This window comes from Leopardus geoffroyi, chromosome D3 (genome assembly GCF_018350155.1).
Source record: "Leopardus geoffroyi isolate Oge1 chromosome D3, O.geoffroyi_Oge1_pat1.0, whole genome shotgun sequence".
Lineage (NCBI taxonomy): Eukaryota > Metazoa > Chordata > Mammalia > Carnivora > Felidae > Leopardus > Leopardus geoffroyi.
Window position 1 is genome coordinate 21,048,583 of NC_059339.1, and position 16,188 is coordinate 21,064,770.

Consider the following 16,188-nt stretch of genomic DNA (forward strand, 5'->3'; position numbering starts at 1 on the left):
CTGATCTCTCTGGTGGAATGAACAAACACAGAGTTTGCTGCATGGAACGATGAGGGCTCAGACTCCTCTCAGGGTGGGTAAAGCAATAGTCCCTGTGTCTTGTGTTCACCGTGTTCAGGATAGAAAAATTGCTCAGTCAGCCGCCGCTGATTAGAGGAATGATTCCACTAGCTGAGGCCAATTTGACCCAGAAAATTCTTTCAAAGTTCCCATATTGACTCCAGCTGAGGTGGAGATAAGGGGCACTGTGTCTCTGAGGTCACAGGCCCTGTAGCCCTGACTTGAGACAGACGTTTCAGCAGAGGCCTATCCTGGCTGGAGGTGTCACTGGAGTGTCTGGGGGTGACAGTCCAGCCCTGAGAGGATGCAGAGTGTGCCTCGTGTCCCCGTGGGCCTTGAGCTCCAAGGGAGCAGCACTGAGGCTGCTGTCCCAGAATCAATGCGCTGATCAGCTTCAGGCGCTACCTGGAGCCCAGACATGGTTGGGGGCTCAGCCGCCCATGGGGACAGAGACTCACCCACGGATCCCTGAGCATCAGCCTCATCCCAGGAGAGCAGGTGTTCAAAGCAAGTCCTGCCCTGGTGTTAGGACTCCTGTGACATTTGCTGTCACTGGGCTTCCTGCTCATGGGGATTCTGTTTCCTCGATTGTGACGCTGATGAAGGCTGGGTGAGCACAGGTTGACAATGACTCCTGGGGAGACAGAGGAACCTGGAAAGTGTCAGGTCCAGGACACTATACACTAGCTCATGCTGGACAAAGCAGGAAAGAGTATCCAATGGGAAGAAGTGTCTTCAACAAATGGTGTGGAGTAAACTGGACAGCAACGTGCAGAAGAACGACTGCACCACTTTCTTACACCATAATCCAAAATGAACTCAAAATAGATGAAAGACCCACGGGTGAGACAGGGAACCGTCAAAATCCAAGAGAAGCACGCAGACAGCAACCTTTGACCTCGGCCATAGCAAATTCTTACTGGAACTGCAGGACACAAGGGCAGGCATCCCTTCGATGAGCCACTCGGCATGAAGTTTTTTTATTTATTATTTTTTTTAAATATTCGTGTGTTTACTTACTTTTGAGACAGAGAGCACCAGAGCATCGGTGGGGGAGGGGCAGAGAGAGAGGGAGACACAGAATCTGAAGCAGCTTCCTGGCTCCAAACTGTCAGCACAGAGCCCCACGCAGGGCTCGATCCCATGAACCATGAGACCATGACGCGAGCAGAAATTAGACGCTTAACAGACAGAGCCACCCAGGCACCCTGGCATGACGGTCATTTTGAGTTAAAAAGCAGTCGATGCCCATACACTCAGGAAAAGCTCTTCATGTCTCTTCAACTGACTAAAAATTCAGTGGTAGCACCTGTTCCGGGAAGACAGCTGGCACCACAGACAGCTGCCCTAGGATATGCATGGGGTGGGACAGATGGGGCAAAGGGGCAGCAAAGCCTGTTTAGTCACAGTCCTCTGTGTCCCATCGTTTCCCAGGGGCCCTGAACATATTGTTTATGAAACATCTACTCTACTCTTCTTCTTCTGTCTGTGAAGTGTATTTCTTTGCATTGAATACTAGACCCCTACCTCATCCATGTAATTCAGAAAAACATAGACCTCATTTTTGCCTGGGCGTCTTCTGAATTTCAAGGTCTATGTTGATTCCCATAGGTTCTCTATTAAATTTCTTGTGTGTCACTTCAACCTCCTCAAGGACAGGTCTCACCATAGGGACTCTCCCCTACAGGAGCCTCCACAGAAGCTTCTCAATAAAAGAGGCTTGGAGACAAGGTCTGTGGACCCAGGGTTTTGGTCTCACTTCCTCGTTATCTGAGTCACTGTGAGTAACGGTAGCTGCTCCCACTGCCATAACCTGTAGCACAGTAATAGTCAGCCTCGTCCTCAGGCTGCGGCCCAGAGATGAGCAGAAGCCCCGCATTGGCCGAGGCATCTTTGGACCCGGAGAAGCGGCTGGGGACCCCAGGGCCCTGGTGCTTATTTGAATCTGAGTAGTAGTACAGGAGATACCGGGGAGGGCTCCCTGGCTTCTGCTGGAACCAATTTATGTAGTAGCTTCCAACATTGAAGCCGCTGCTCAGAGTGCAGGTGAGTCTGGCTGTTGTTCCTGGAGATGCAGACAGGGAGGACGGCTGGGTCAGCACAGGCTGGGACAGGGAACCTGCAAACACAGACACTCGTCACTGATGGAACCAGATATACAGGGAAAATGTCCCAAAATGCTAAGCATGGGAAGCATCCTTTGAGGCCCCCCTGTGTCCCTGAGGCCAGTCCCTACCTGTGCAGTGAGACAGGAGTATGAGGACGAGAAGAGGCCAAGCCATGGTGACATAGACCCTAGTACCCACACTGGGCTGGGCTGCCCCGGGCCTCCTTTTCTCCTCCACCCTCTGCCACAGGAGGAGCTGTCCATGCAAATGAAGTCCATCTACTGACTGCCCAGCCCCTCCCTGAGCCCTGGTGCTTCAGCCCAGCTGAAGAACACACCCTGGGGACGATGGAGGTTGGCTTCACCACTGGGGAGAACCCTGGGAGGAAGCACCTGCATGCACAACGCACAGGTCCCTGCTCGGGGGACCTTGCCACACCAGAAGGGACACACGTGCCGACTTCCCATCGGGGAGCCCAGAGCCCAGTCCCCAGGCCCAGGTTCTGAGCAGTTGTGAAGACACCACAGGGTACTCCCACAGCGCCCCCTTTTGACTGACAGGCACATACCTCACTGTGTCCAACAGCCCTGAGAGCCCAGCTGGTTTCCTCAGCTCCGTTTGTTCACACATCCTTGAGCTGAATCATGGCCAACGTGATCCCATAATACTGCCCTTGATGACTGCAGTGTTTTGCATGCTCAGAAGGAGTCCTGGTCTCTGTGAGTTGCAAACATTACCTCCCGTTAGTGGTAAGTTGTTGACATCTGGCAGAAGATGCTGCAGACATCATATCCCTGCACTGGTGTGCGATGTAGCATCTGTAAACCTTGGGAATGTTTTTCAGCTCCTATGCAATGTAGCGATGGATGCCAACGAGTGTCCAATAAATTGGGTTTTGTTTTAATCTGCGATTTTTTAGCTCATTTATTGGCTAAGTGATTTATCAAGGAAAGGGAAAACAATGAATTTATCTTTGATGAAGTCCAATGTATCAGTTTTTTTATGGCTTGTGCTAATGGGGTCTTATCTAAACATGTTTATACAAACCCTAGAGCCTGAAGATTTTTTCCATTTTTATGTTTACAACTGTATACTTTACAATTATGTCAATAATCCTTTTAGTGAATTTTTTTATGGAGGGAGAGTTTTTGGTGAGCTTCATTTCTCTCGATGGACATCCAGTGGTTCTGTGGACATTTGTTCAAAGGCCATCCTTCCTCCTCTGAAAGGCTTCTGCAACCTTGTCAATAAGGTTTTCTTATCCGTAAGTATCCATAAGTATTTCTTATCCATGCTTTTGTGAGTTTTCTGTTCTGTTCTGTTCTGTTACATTGGCCACTGTGTCTACCTTCCATCCATATCACTCTGTCTTGTTGCGATAGGAATTGAATTACACTTCTCTACAAGTTGGGAAGAATTGTCATCTTTACTATATTGACTCTTCTAATCTTTGAACACAACATATCCGTCCACGGTTTTAGATCCACTTTGATTACATTTCCCAGCATTGTCGAGATTTCAGCATCCATGACCTGTACATGTTTTGTTACATATTCACCCAAATATTTCATCATGGAGTGGTTTTAAGTGTGATTTTTACATTGTTTTTCACAAGGTTACTGCTTGTATATACGCAACTAAATGATCTTTCTATGCTGATCTTGTGTTCCACCACCTTCCCGAAATTGATTACCCTTTCAATTCATATATTTATTTACACACATGTTCATAGCTCCCTTTGCATTTTTCCCCTATATCATCCTCTGGCCTGAAAATAGGGACAATTGCCTCTTGTTCTCCTTAGTCTGTATGCCTCTCATTGTTTGACTTGCCTTATGGTTTGGTCAGGCACATCCAGTCCCATGGCTAACAGCAGTATTGAGACTGGACGTGATGACCTTGTTGCTACCCTGGGGGAAAGTTTTCAGTGCTTCACTTCAGTGTGTGTAAGCTGTGGTGTTTCATCATTTTCGTTATCAAGCTGAGGATGTGCTCCTGTATTTTCATTCTCTGAGAAATGTTGCCTTTTCATTCATTCATTCATTCATTCATTCTCCCTCTTTGTCCTTAATAGGTTTTGAATTGTGTAAAATGCTTTTGCTGTATTGATTGATACAATCAGTACAGGTCCTCCAGGTCCTCCAGGTCCTGATTGGACACACCTGCCCTGTCCCCACAGGAAACAAGGGGGCCCAGACCTGGGGCCTCCTGTCAGTGCAGGGCTGGCAGCTGGATCCCCCATCCTGCAGAAACCCTTAGACATGATCACACAGCAGCCCCTGCTGCTCTCCAGGCAAACGTCTCATTCTTTCCACTTTCTTGTTCTTTCCCACTGCTCCCAATGCTCTCCTTTACCTGTGTCTCTGATGTTTGTGCTTCCACCACGTGAGACAGACCCTTCAGAGAAGGATGGAGATGCAGTCCTGGTGCACTCTCCCTGAACCGGGTTCTTCCTTGGGAGGGGCTATTGTGAGAAGGACAGGAACAATCTTGACCGAGGACAGTCTAGGAATCCCGGTGGAGCTGATGACAAGATGCAGGGAAGAGAGCAGGGGATCTGCCCCCACAGGGGGCTTCTAGGGTGCAGGCTGACTCTGGGTGATGAGTGTGAACAGGAACTTGCTGAGCAGTCACAAACCTTCACAGAGGAGGACACATAGATTATGGAAATCTGTGCCTTTCTGGAGCGGCAGAAAGGACTCCACAAACTGATGAGGCTGCTGAGGGTATGGGGACTGAGCAGGGCCCGGGAGTCCAGTAGGACCACTGCGGGGCCATCCTGCAACCTCCCATCCCTGTGCTGGGAGTCTTTTCATTCCAGCTGGGCTTCTCCTGGTCAGTGCTGCTCATTAGAGATTTAGTTCTGCAGGAAGTTCTAAGACAGATTTTGGGGCAAGGAGAAGTAGAAGGCAACCCCGGGGGATGGTTGGAGGAAGATGACAGCAGAGAAAACAGGAAGGGTGAAATGGGTTGTGTCCCCAAGTGGGACAGAGGGAGGTAACTGAATGGACTGCAGGCTGTGGGAGAGGGAGTGATGGTCCAGAGAGTTAGGTGGCTAGAGGGTGATGCCCACAGAGACAGGAATGCCCTGACTGACACAGGGGAAGTCAGGTGGGAGAGCAGATGGAGGGCAGGTGATGGGTCTGTTGTCCCCGTGTCAAACTGAGACCACGGTGTGACATGTTGAGAGGCGTGGAAACATCACAGACAACCAGGGCTGCAGCGACGCCTTCTGTCCCCCATAGGAAGGATGTGGGTGTTACAGTATTTGCCTGACTGACGGCTTGGCCTTCATAACTTATTCAGTTGGTCCCCATCAGCAGATTAGTGAATGACAACATGGCTCTTAATGTCATTTGAATAAGCATCTCACAGGGAGCAGGTTGTTGAGGTTGCTGACTCTGACCATTTGTTGATATATTTAGGTGCTGAACCCACTCCCCTTCATTATATGTGCAGATGTAGAAATGAAGCCCAGTCTTGGGGTCACACTGGTGAGAGGGACACACACTGGGAGAGATGGGATGGGCACATCGGGATGAACCACTGCACAGCAGAATCAGGCTAGGGAGCCTCCCTTCCCATGGTGGTGTTGACCATCCTCCCCCTCGCTTGCTTCCCTGCTGCTCAGGGCTGAGCCCTGAGCCACATTCTGAGCCCTGGTTGCACATCTCCATAGATTGAGATCACTGTGGAATGCCACTACCCGGAGACAGCATACAGTGCTAATCTGCCTCATCCTCATGCTGGCCCCTGTGATGGTGAGGACGGCTTTGTTCCTGGAGATGGACCTGGAGAAGTGATCAAGGACCCGAGACAGGTGACTGTTTATGGTAGATAAGGGGGTGGGCACCCCTGCCTGGAGTCTGTTGGTACCAGCCAGGGAAGTTACTGATAGATACTGACCCAGAGCTAGTCACAGGTGAGTGTCACCATGCCTCCTGCAGACACTGACTGTGATGGCTCTTGGATAACCACAGTATGAGAATTGGATCCTAAAACTAAAAGGAGGCACATGTGTTGTTATGCGAAGCAAGGGTCACCCTGAAACCTTGATTTTATGTGCCCTCCAAGAAAGCAGTCTCTTCCCCTGACCTGAGCCATAAGCAAGGAACCTGAGAAGAAGCACCATCCAGGCCATGGTGGGGATCCTCACAGGTCTTGCCTCCTCAGGTTCTTGGGTTGGATTGGGGTCTCCTCTGGGCCTTTTCATGCCTGCAGACCTATGAGGAGGAGAGGTGCTTCATGCAAATTAACTTCCTCTCTTTTACTGCCCCTTGGTCACCCTGATGTCCCCTAGGGGAGACCTTGAAGGAGGCATATATTGGGACTACACAGAATCAATGACTGCAGGGAGCCTGGGACACTGAGTGACAGGGTGACATCTTGCCCCGAGTCATCTCCTCCATGTCCCTGGTGGCCTCAGTCCCAAGTTTCTTCCTTGGAAAGGCAGACTGAGGGCATGCATCTGCTTCTCACATCCTGGCCATGCTTCTAGTTCATTCCACTTGTACCCCATCCCTGGGAATATTTTCTGCCCTCCCCAGTGAAATGGCCTCTTGTCTCTTTGGAGAAACTTAGTGGTCAGTCCTCCAGGAGTGAGGCCACTGGGAATTTCAAAGCCCGCGCTGGGTATGAACAAACAGGGTCTCTTCTGACTCAGTCCTAGTCCCTGTCTCCTGATAGCCACGGGGCAGAAGACCAGAGGTGGGGGAGTCTACACCAGAGGCACCCCAGGCTGTGGAAGTCACCCTCATTTGCTCTTGGAAGCCATCTATTATCTTCAGTAGCAACAATGTAACTACTGGTTTTGAGGGGAAGGTAATCATATCACCATTAAATTATGAGATTTCTCCAAACATCAAGGAAAAAAAGAATCTGAACGAAAATGGCACTGTCTGAAAACATCGTGTGACCATCCCGAGGCATTGTAAAATACCCTTGCCTTGTGTAGTCTCTATGTAGCAGAAAGAACTAGAAGGGTGGCCGGGGAAATGGAAAAACATACAATTTCTCGAGTAATATGTGAAAGAAAAGCCACAAAATTGGACTTCATCCCAGTGTGGAATAAGAATGTGATCCAATGCTCATTTCTGAATGGTTAGTAGATTGTTTCGTGATACGTATATGGCCATTGCTTTCTTTGTCATCAACTGTGTTCAGAGACTTAACTCACATCAGACGTAAAGATTTATAGTAACTTCGGGGCACCTGGGTGTCTCAGTCAGTTAACCATCTGACTTTCGATTTCAGCTCAGGTCGTGATCGCACAGTTCCTGAGTTCAAGCCCTGCATCGGACTTTCTGCTATCAATGCCAAGCCTGCTTCTGTTCCTCTGTTTCCCTTTCTCTCTCTGCACCCCCTCAAAAATAAATAAATGTCAAAAAAAGATTCATATTAAATCCAATTCTATTCGCCAAAATTATTCCTGAGACAGTGGTTAATGTGTAATTATATGCATCAGATTTCAAGATGAAGAAGAAGACCTAAAACTTAAGAGAAAAGTTATCAATTCACATCCGTCACTACAAAATGCTGAAGCACATGAGAAGTCACAGAATACTCTGAATCTTAACTGTGACTATTGCAGATAATGGAAGCTGTGTGTATTATGTATTTCATCCAGAATTCCAATATCCAGTGTTTTCCACAACAAAAGTAACCTTAAATTGTCCATACTACCCAAAACAATGTATAGATTCAAGGCTTCCTATGAAAATTCCTATGATATTTTTCACAGAAATAGAAAAAAAGTCCTGACTTTTGTATAGAGGCAGAAAAAGACCTAAAATTGCCCAAGCTTTCTTGAGAAAGAAGAATAAATATCTGGAGGCACCATACTTCCTGCTTAAATTTATAACAAAGTTCTAGGAATACAAACAGTATGAAACTGGCCTAGAAAGCCACACATAGATAGATGCCACAGAATACAAAGACCAGAAGGTAATCCAAGTTCCCCTTGACCACCAGGGAGCAAGTACACTGAAAACAGGGCCTTTGCGAGGTTCCTAGAAGAGAAGTGACACGGAGTTTGGAGGGGATTCAGATAGGCATATGCATGAATCATACAGCAGGTGACCCAATCGAGATCCTAAGCTTCTCACTGGTGTTCCTGACACACTCTGGGAGAGAAAGCTGGTATTCTTGGACACGTTGCAATGGGACACATTGGTACGCATGCCATGGTGGTCAGCATGCATCCACATGGTCAATCTGGGGTAAGAAGCCCAGTCTAGGGGCGCCTGGGTGGCTCAGTCGGTTAAGCGGCTGACTTCGGCTCAGGTCATGATCTCGCGGTTCGTGAGTTCGAGCTCCGCGTCAGGCTCTGTGCTGATAGCTTGGAGCCTGGAGCCTGTTTCCGATTCTGTGGCTCCCTCTCTCTGACCCTCCCCCATTCATGCTCTGTCTCTCTCTGTCTCAAAAATAAATAAACGTTTAAAAAAGAAATTAAAAAAAAAAAAAAAAAAAAGAAGCCCAGCCTAAAGACTCTCTCAGCTGCGTCAGGCCACATCTGCCAACAGCCCCCATGGGAGCTGCCCTCTGCCCTTTGCTGCTTCCTGCATTGGCATGGATTCCTGGGATCTGGCTCCTCTGCCATTCCAGATTACCCATTCCCTTATGGGTGCTCGGGATGATGAAAAAGCTCTGGAAATGGATAGTTGTGGTGGTTACAAAACATTGTGAGTATACTCAGTATCTCTGAATTGCACAATACGGAGTGATTAAAATAATAAATCTTGTTGTGTTTATTCTCATCACTATAAATTATCAGTTCAAAATCAAATTATATGTCAGAAGCTGTACTTATACAAATATCCTTCTTGTCCTGGTATGTGGTACCCTATTCTAACTCATCATCATCAGTAAAACTTGACAGTAATTTTTAAAATTATTTTTCCTGTAGATTCCACATATAAATGAGATCATATAGCATTTTTTCTTTCTCTGTAGGGCTTATTTCTCCTAGGGTAATATCTGGCAGGTTCGTCCATGTGGTCACAAATGGAAGAACTTCCTTCTGGAAAGACACAGGGCTGGACTTCTTTGTGCACAGATAGGGGACATCTTGCCCTGTCGCCCCACAGCCTCCCAGCTGCTTGGATCACTGATGAGCTCTGATGTCACAGGAGAAGAGAAGAGGACAGAGTCAGGGCCTGGGGGTTCAGGAAACCAGCCACAGGGGTACCCAAAGTCCCTGATGGTGTCCGCTTTGGTAAATTCACATCTGTGGGATCTACTTCCCACCTTCCCAAGAGCAGACCCAGCATTTTGTAGCAATGAAGGAGCGCTGCATTTTACCTTCACAAGCACTCCTGAGAGTTTGCTGACACCTAAAGTTTCTCCCCTGGCTAATCACCGTCCCCTGACATCACAATTTCAGGGGCAAGTAGCTAGCCTGGATGCCCAGCCAGCTCTGTGCCTGCTATTTCTTCTGTTCTGAGTCCTCCTTCGGCACCAATCTTATTTAGTACATCCTACCTGGAACACACAGCTATTCAGCCAGCTCTGAGCACAGGAACCTGGAGGAAGGGAGCCTCTGCCCCAACCCCTGGAGGAACAGACTCCACATTCTGGAGGACTGTCCACCTGCTGCGATGGTCCAGACTCTGACTAGAAAACTAAGACAGTGGATGTGCCTTTGTAAAGAGAAAAAGGGCCAGCTCCACACTCTCTGAGTTTTACACTTTAACCACCAGACAAAATGTCGGCATTGTCGTGGGTTTCTTTGTTGCCTGTTTGTTTGTTGGCTTGTTTGTTTTCCTGACAGTACAAAGAAGTTGAATAGGACACTGGGAGGAGGAAAGGTATTGTGATCTAGAAGCTACTTCCAAAGACAGTCAGTGTGCATTCAAGTTATTTTCAACTGGAAGAGAGTCAGAGTGCAGGGGTCTGAGCAGGCTGAGATATTTGTCCCACTTCCCCATGAGTGCGTGTCACTGTGACCAGCACTACTGTGCCAAATTGCACAGTAATAGTCAGCCTCGTCCTCAGGCTGCAGCCCAGAGATGAGCAGAAGCCCTGCATTGGCCGAGGCATCTTTGGACCCAGAGAAGCGGCTGGGGACCCCGGGGCCCTGGTGCTTATCTGAGTCTGAGTAGTAGTACAGGAGATACCGGGGAGGGCTCCCTGGATTCTGTTGGTACCAGTATATGTTATAGCTTCCAACATTGATGTCCCTACTCAGGGTGCAGGTGAGTCTGGCTGTCGCTCCCAGAGATGCAGAGAGGGAGGCTGGCTGAGTCACGACAGGCTGGGACAGGGAACCTGCAAACACAGACACAGCAGAGGGAAGACAAGGGACAGGGTACATGAGATTAGGGAGCTGGGCCACAGGGATTTGACTCTGGCTGCGGGCCCATCCTGGTGCCCTGGATCCTGTCCCTACCTGCGCAGTGACAGAGGAGCACGAGGAGGACAGAGATCCAGGCCATGGTGACACACCCCCTTCTTAGGCCGAAGAGCTGGGGCTGGACTGCCCCTGGCCTGTCTTATCCCCTGTCCACAGGGTCACAGAGGAGGGGCTGCTCATGCAAATGAGACCCACACCCACCTTTTCTCCATGTGCATACACAGGGTCTGTGGCCCTTGGACACGGAGACTTCCTGATGCACTACGTTCCCCCTGGGTGGGCCTGGAAGCAGCAGCTGTGGGGACCACACACAGCCCCAGGTCCAGACACTCCTCCAGGTCCTGACCGGACACACCTGCCCTGGCCCCACTGGACGCAAGGGGCCCAGTCCTTGCTTTCTGTCAGTGGAGGACTGCCCAGCTGGATGCCCCTGTCCTGCAGAAAGCCCCAGACACAGTGTCACAGTGCCCCCTGCTGGTCTCTGAGTGAACCTCTCCTTTCCCACCTCTGGCTTCCCTGATGCCTGTGTTTCCATAACCTGAGAATGACCCTCTTGGGAAAGAGAAAGGTCCTGCTGTGCTGTCACTGATCAGGTTTCCCCTGTGAAGGGGGGAGTGGGGGACGTTTCTAGCTGGAGGGACACATGCAGTCCTGACCCAATGGAGCCTGTGAATCTTGATATTGGCTCAGGTCATGATCTCGCAGTCCTGGGATCCAGACCCAAATTGGACTCTGCACTGAGCAGGGAGTTGCTTGGGACTCTCTCTCCCTCCCTCTCTCTTTCTCTCTCTCTCTCGCTCTCTGCAACCCCCTCTCAGAAAGAAATAAATATGGGCTCCTGGCTGGCTCAGTGGGTTAAGTGTCCGACTTTGGCTCAGATTATGACCTCACAGTTCCTGAGTTGGAGTCCTACCGAGGGCTCTGTGCTGACCACTCAAAGCCTAGAGCCTGCTTCGGATTCTGTGTCTCCCACTCTCTGCCTCTTCCTCACTCTGTCTCTCAAAATGAATAAATGCTTAAAAAATATGTAATTAAAAAATGAAAATAAATAAAGAAAGTTTAAAAATCTAAATGTAGAAGAGAAGGTTGTACTAGGATTTTGGAAAAGGAATCCGGAATGGAATTTGATACGTGGTTAGTACTGGTTAAAATTCAGAACATTCAAGTGAATAAGTGAATTTTAATGTCAAAATACATGGATGTAAAATTAAAATTGTTTTCACTTGTTTAAAAGGACTAAACGGTCTTGAACTCTTGGTCTGCTATTACCAAAAAATGATAAACAAACAATTTTATTCACTTTTGACATTATCTGCCTAGAAAACAAGCACTGTGTTTTGCCAAAATATTTCCTATGCTTATCAGGACTTTGGTTCATTGAACAAAAGTTGTGTTTGTTTGTTTTTGTCTATTTTACAATTTGTATTAAATGATGCATTTGAAATAATGTCATTTAACAGAAAAATTGCCAGAATATAAAGAGCTCTCACATTCCCTTGACCAGATTGCCCAATTAATGTGCTTCCACATTTGCTCTCCCCCCCACCATCACATTACACACACTTGCACTCGTACATTCATTATCCTTTAGCAATATCATAATTTAAACTCAGGAACTGCTTTATAATTTGATCCAATCTTTAACCATCATTTTTGTTTGTTTCCATAGAAGTGCCTCCTAATACCTGATTTCTTGAAGCACAGGCCTTACTTTGAGAACTCACTCACATCACCCCCTCCTGAAATGAGTTTAACTAAACTGGCTTGTTGTCAGGGGAGGTTCAAGAAACTGAGCAATCTACCAGCCCAACTTTTACCATGTGCAATGTCAGGGAAGTTTCAGACGAGGGAGGAAACTGGCCAGGAATAGGCTGCCCCAACATGGGTTTTGCCCCAAGATGGGTCATTCTGGCATGAGCATTATTTCAAGTTAAAAGCAAATAAAACTCAGCATATTTAGGAAAAGTTCTATACCTTCCCCCAAACTGCCTGCTTGTATCAGGAAGAGAGCTATCAACTGGTGTCCCTCTTTACCTAAGACATGTGTCTCAACAGTAGGGGGGGTTGCCTAAGTGGCTCATTTAGTTCAGTGGCCTACTCTTGATTTCCAGATAAAGTCATGATCTTCCGTTCATGAGTTTGAGCCCCACACTAGGCTTGGCACTTACAGTGTGGAGCCTGCTTGAGATTCTCTCTCTCCCCCTCTTTCTCTGACTTCTCCTTCTCTCTCTCTCTCTCTCTCTCTCTTAAAATAAATAAACAAGCTTTTAAAAGTTAATATAAATAAATATATAATAGATGATAGATAGATGATACATAGATAGAAGAGATAGATATATGATAGATAAATAAATAGATAGATGAGATAGATGGATAGATAGATATATGATAGATGATAGATGATAGATAGACAAGATAGATAAGATAGATAGAGAGATAGAGATGAGATAGATGATAGATAGATAGATAGATAGATGAGAAACATGATAGATAGATAAATAGACAGATAGGGAGATAGATAGATATAGATAGATAGATAGATAGATAGATGATAGATTATACATGATAGATAGATAGATAGATGATAGATAGATAGATAGATAGATAGATAGAGATAGAGGAGCAACCTTTGTTTTCCAGACATCTCCTCTGGCCTTCCTGCGAAAAATGGTCTTTCTCCTCTTTGAACCTGAGACCCCTACCTCCTTTATTCATGTGTCATGTTGCCCGTCTTTTGAATCTTCCATTTCTTTGTGGATTCCCTTTATGTAGGCTATTAAATTTCATTTTCTCCAGCTAATTTGCCAAATATAAATTTGATTCATATTCCAGCTGGAAGGACCCTGAAGAACTCAGGAAATACTCTCCCCACCCCCCTCAACAGCAGGCCCACATGAAGTTTCATGAAGGGTCAGACAAGAGTAAGCAAATATGTGAATTCCTAGGACTCCTGATGTACAGTTCCCTATGTCAGGGGCTGATCCTATTTCCTGGAAACATGAGGTAGAAGTCCTCCTGCATTAGAGATAGGTTCCCACACTGTTCCAGCTGATGGGGCCCCCTCTCCACACAGTTCCCAAGCCCCCTACCAGATTCCCCTCCTTCAAATCCCTATCCTCAGTCCCTGCTTCCTCCAAGTCATGAGGACCTTGACTTTCGTCCTCACTCAATCCCTTGTCCAGAACTCCTAGTCTGACTGGGACAGACTCCACAGTCCCTGCTGGGTCACAGCTTCATGCTCCCCTCTTGTCCCTTCATCATCTATGCAGAACTAGGATGTCATTACCAAACATCAGATTCTGGGGTTCCCTGTTCACCCCTCCAATGCTCCAGCTCCACTGCACCAACCTCACCCCTCCTCATGCTGCTGGGACATAGCTTTCCTTGAAGGCATGTTTAACTTCTGTGTCCTCTCTCTTCCCCCAGACACTGTCAGCTCCCTGAGCATGGGGACCCTTCCTGTCATGTCCAGATGTGTCCCACATCCTAGACTCATGTGTAACATATACTAGGTGTTCAGTAAGTGGTGTGGATGCACAATATCTGGACAGTACTCTACCCTCAGTCAGACACAAATGGACTCTGTGTCTCCGGTCTTTCCTGACCTGTCACAACATCTGTCCTCAGGGCAGCCTGTGCCTGGCACCCTGGAATTTCTCTTTAATATGAGAAAATCCTACAATGTTTTCCTGCCAAGAATAAGTTTGGGGGGCTGAATTTAAAAGAGTGTGGGTGATTTTGTAGCCAAAGATTCCTGAGAATGGTCTCAAATTACAGTTTATCTTATTTATTTATTTTTGTGATTTTGGCTTTATTTAATTTTTTAAATTTTTTTCATTTAAATTTTAGATAGTTAAGATACAATGCAATATTGGTTTCAGGAGTAGAATTCATTGATTCATCACTTACATACAACACCCAGTGCTCATCACGAGTGCCCTCCTTAATACCCATCACCCATCTAGCCCATCTCCTATCTACTTCCCACTGTCAGCTCCTACTTTGTTCTCTATCATTGAGAGGTTTGTTTCCCTCTCTTCTCTTCAACCCCTTCCCCATATGTCCATCTGTTTTGTTTCTTAAATTCCAGATACGAGTGAAATCATGCAGCATTCTTCTTTCCCTGATTAACTTACTTCACTCAGCATGAAACATTCTAGCTCCATCCATGTCATTGCAAATGACAAGATTTCATTTTTTTTTGATGGATGAGTAATATTCCTTTGCAGATACAGACCACGTCTTTATCCATTAATCAGTTGATGGACATTTGAGCTCTCTCCGTAGTTTGGCTATTGTTAATAAAGCTACTATAAACATTGGGGTGCATGTACCCCCTTGAATCTATACTTTTGTATCTTTTGGGTAAAGAACTAATAGTACAATTGCTGGATCATAGGGTATTTCTATTTTTAGTTTCTTGAGGAACATCTGTACTCTTCTCTGGAGTGACTACGCCAGTTTGCATTCCCACCAACAATGCAAGAGGGTTTCCCTTTCTCTGCATCCTTGACAACACCTGTTGTTCCTTGTGTTGTTAATTGTAGCCATTCTGACAGGTGTGAGGTGGATTCTCGTCGTGGTTTTCATTTTTATTTCCCTGAGGATGAGTGATGTTGAGTATCTGTTAGCCATCTGGATGACTTCTTTGTAAAAGCGTCTATTCGTGTCTTCTGCCCATTTCTTAAATGGGTTATTTGTTTTAGGGGTGTTGAGGTTGAAAAGTTCATTATGGATTTTGGATATTAACCTATTATCAGATATGTTTTTGCATATACCCTTCTCCCATTCTGTAGGCTGCCTTTTCATTTTGTTCATTGTTTCCTTTGTTGTGCAGAAGCGTTTTATCTTGATGAAGTCCCAGTAATTCATGTTTGCATGTGCTTTCTTGCCTTCAGCAATGTGTCTCATAAGAAGTTTCCCCAGCCAAGGTCAAAGAGTTTACACCTGTGTTCTCCTCTAGGATTTTGATGATTTCCTGTCTTCCTGTCTAGTCTTCTGTACATTTTGGATTTATTGTTGTGTATGGTGCAAGAAAGAGGTCCAGTTTCATTCTTCTGCATGTTGCCATTCAGTTTTGCTGGACCCCTGACCTGAGGAGGAGGGGTCTGATGGGGACACAGTCAACAGCCTCTACCTGGTCCCCTCCTCATGCTCCCCTCTGGCTCCTTGATCATCTATGCAGCACTGAGACATCATCACAGCACATCAGATTCGGGGGTTTCCTGTCAACCCCTCCAATGTTCCAGGTCCACCTCACTGCCTCACCCTTGTTCACTCTCCAGAAACATCTTATTTGTGTTGCTATTCATGCTTGTTTCTCCTCTTTCTCTCCCAGGACATTTTCAGCAACATGAGGACATAGATTGTCCCTAGCGCACTCATGCTGTATCTAAGCCCAAGGGTCATGCCTGGCACATACTTGGTGTTCACCAGAGGGTGTGGAGGGACTGATCTCTGTACAGTCATCTATCCTGATCAGGAACACATGGAATCTGCCTGCTTCTGACCCAAGGAGGACTCAATTCCCAGGACAGCCAGCCCCCAGGTGCACAGTAATCCTGCCCAATGGAAGAAAATCAGACAATGTTTTGCAGAGTAGGGCTGGGTTTAATGGCACAATTTGGGAGAATAAGGACACTTTTTGAAGACAAAATTCCGAAGCCTTGT

The 16,188-nt window shown here is 46.8% G+C and overlaps 1 gene segment (V, D, J or C); it reads right to left on the reverse strand.

Annotated features, from left to right (window-relative positions):
- The window catches only part of LOC123587586, a 1,001,573-nt gene extending 990,948 nt beyond the window's left edge, over nt 1-10,625 (reverse strand). The window contains 2 exon segments of the V gene segment in view: nt 10,113-10,433; nt 10,555-10,625. Coding sequence covers nt 10,113-10,433; nt 10,555-10,600 — 367 coding nt within the window.
- Nucleotides 10,626-16,188: the final 5,563 nt, after the last annotated feature.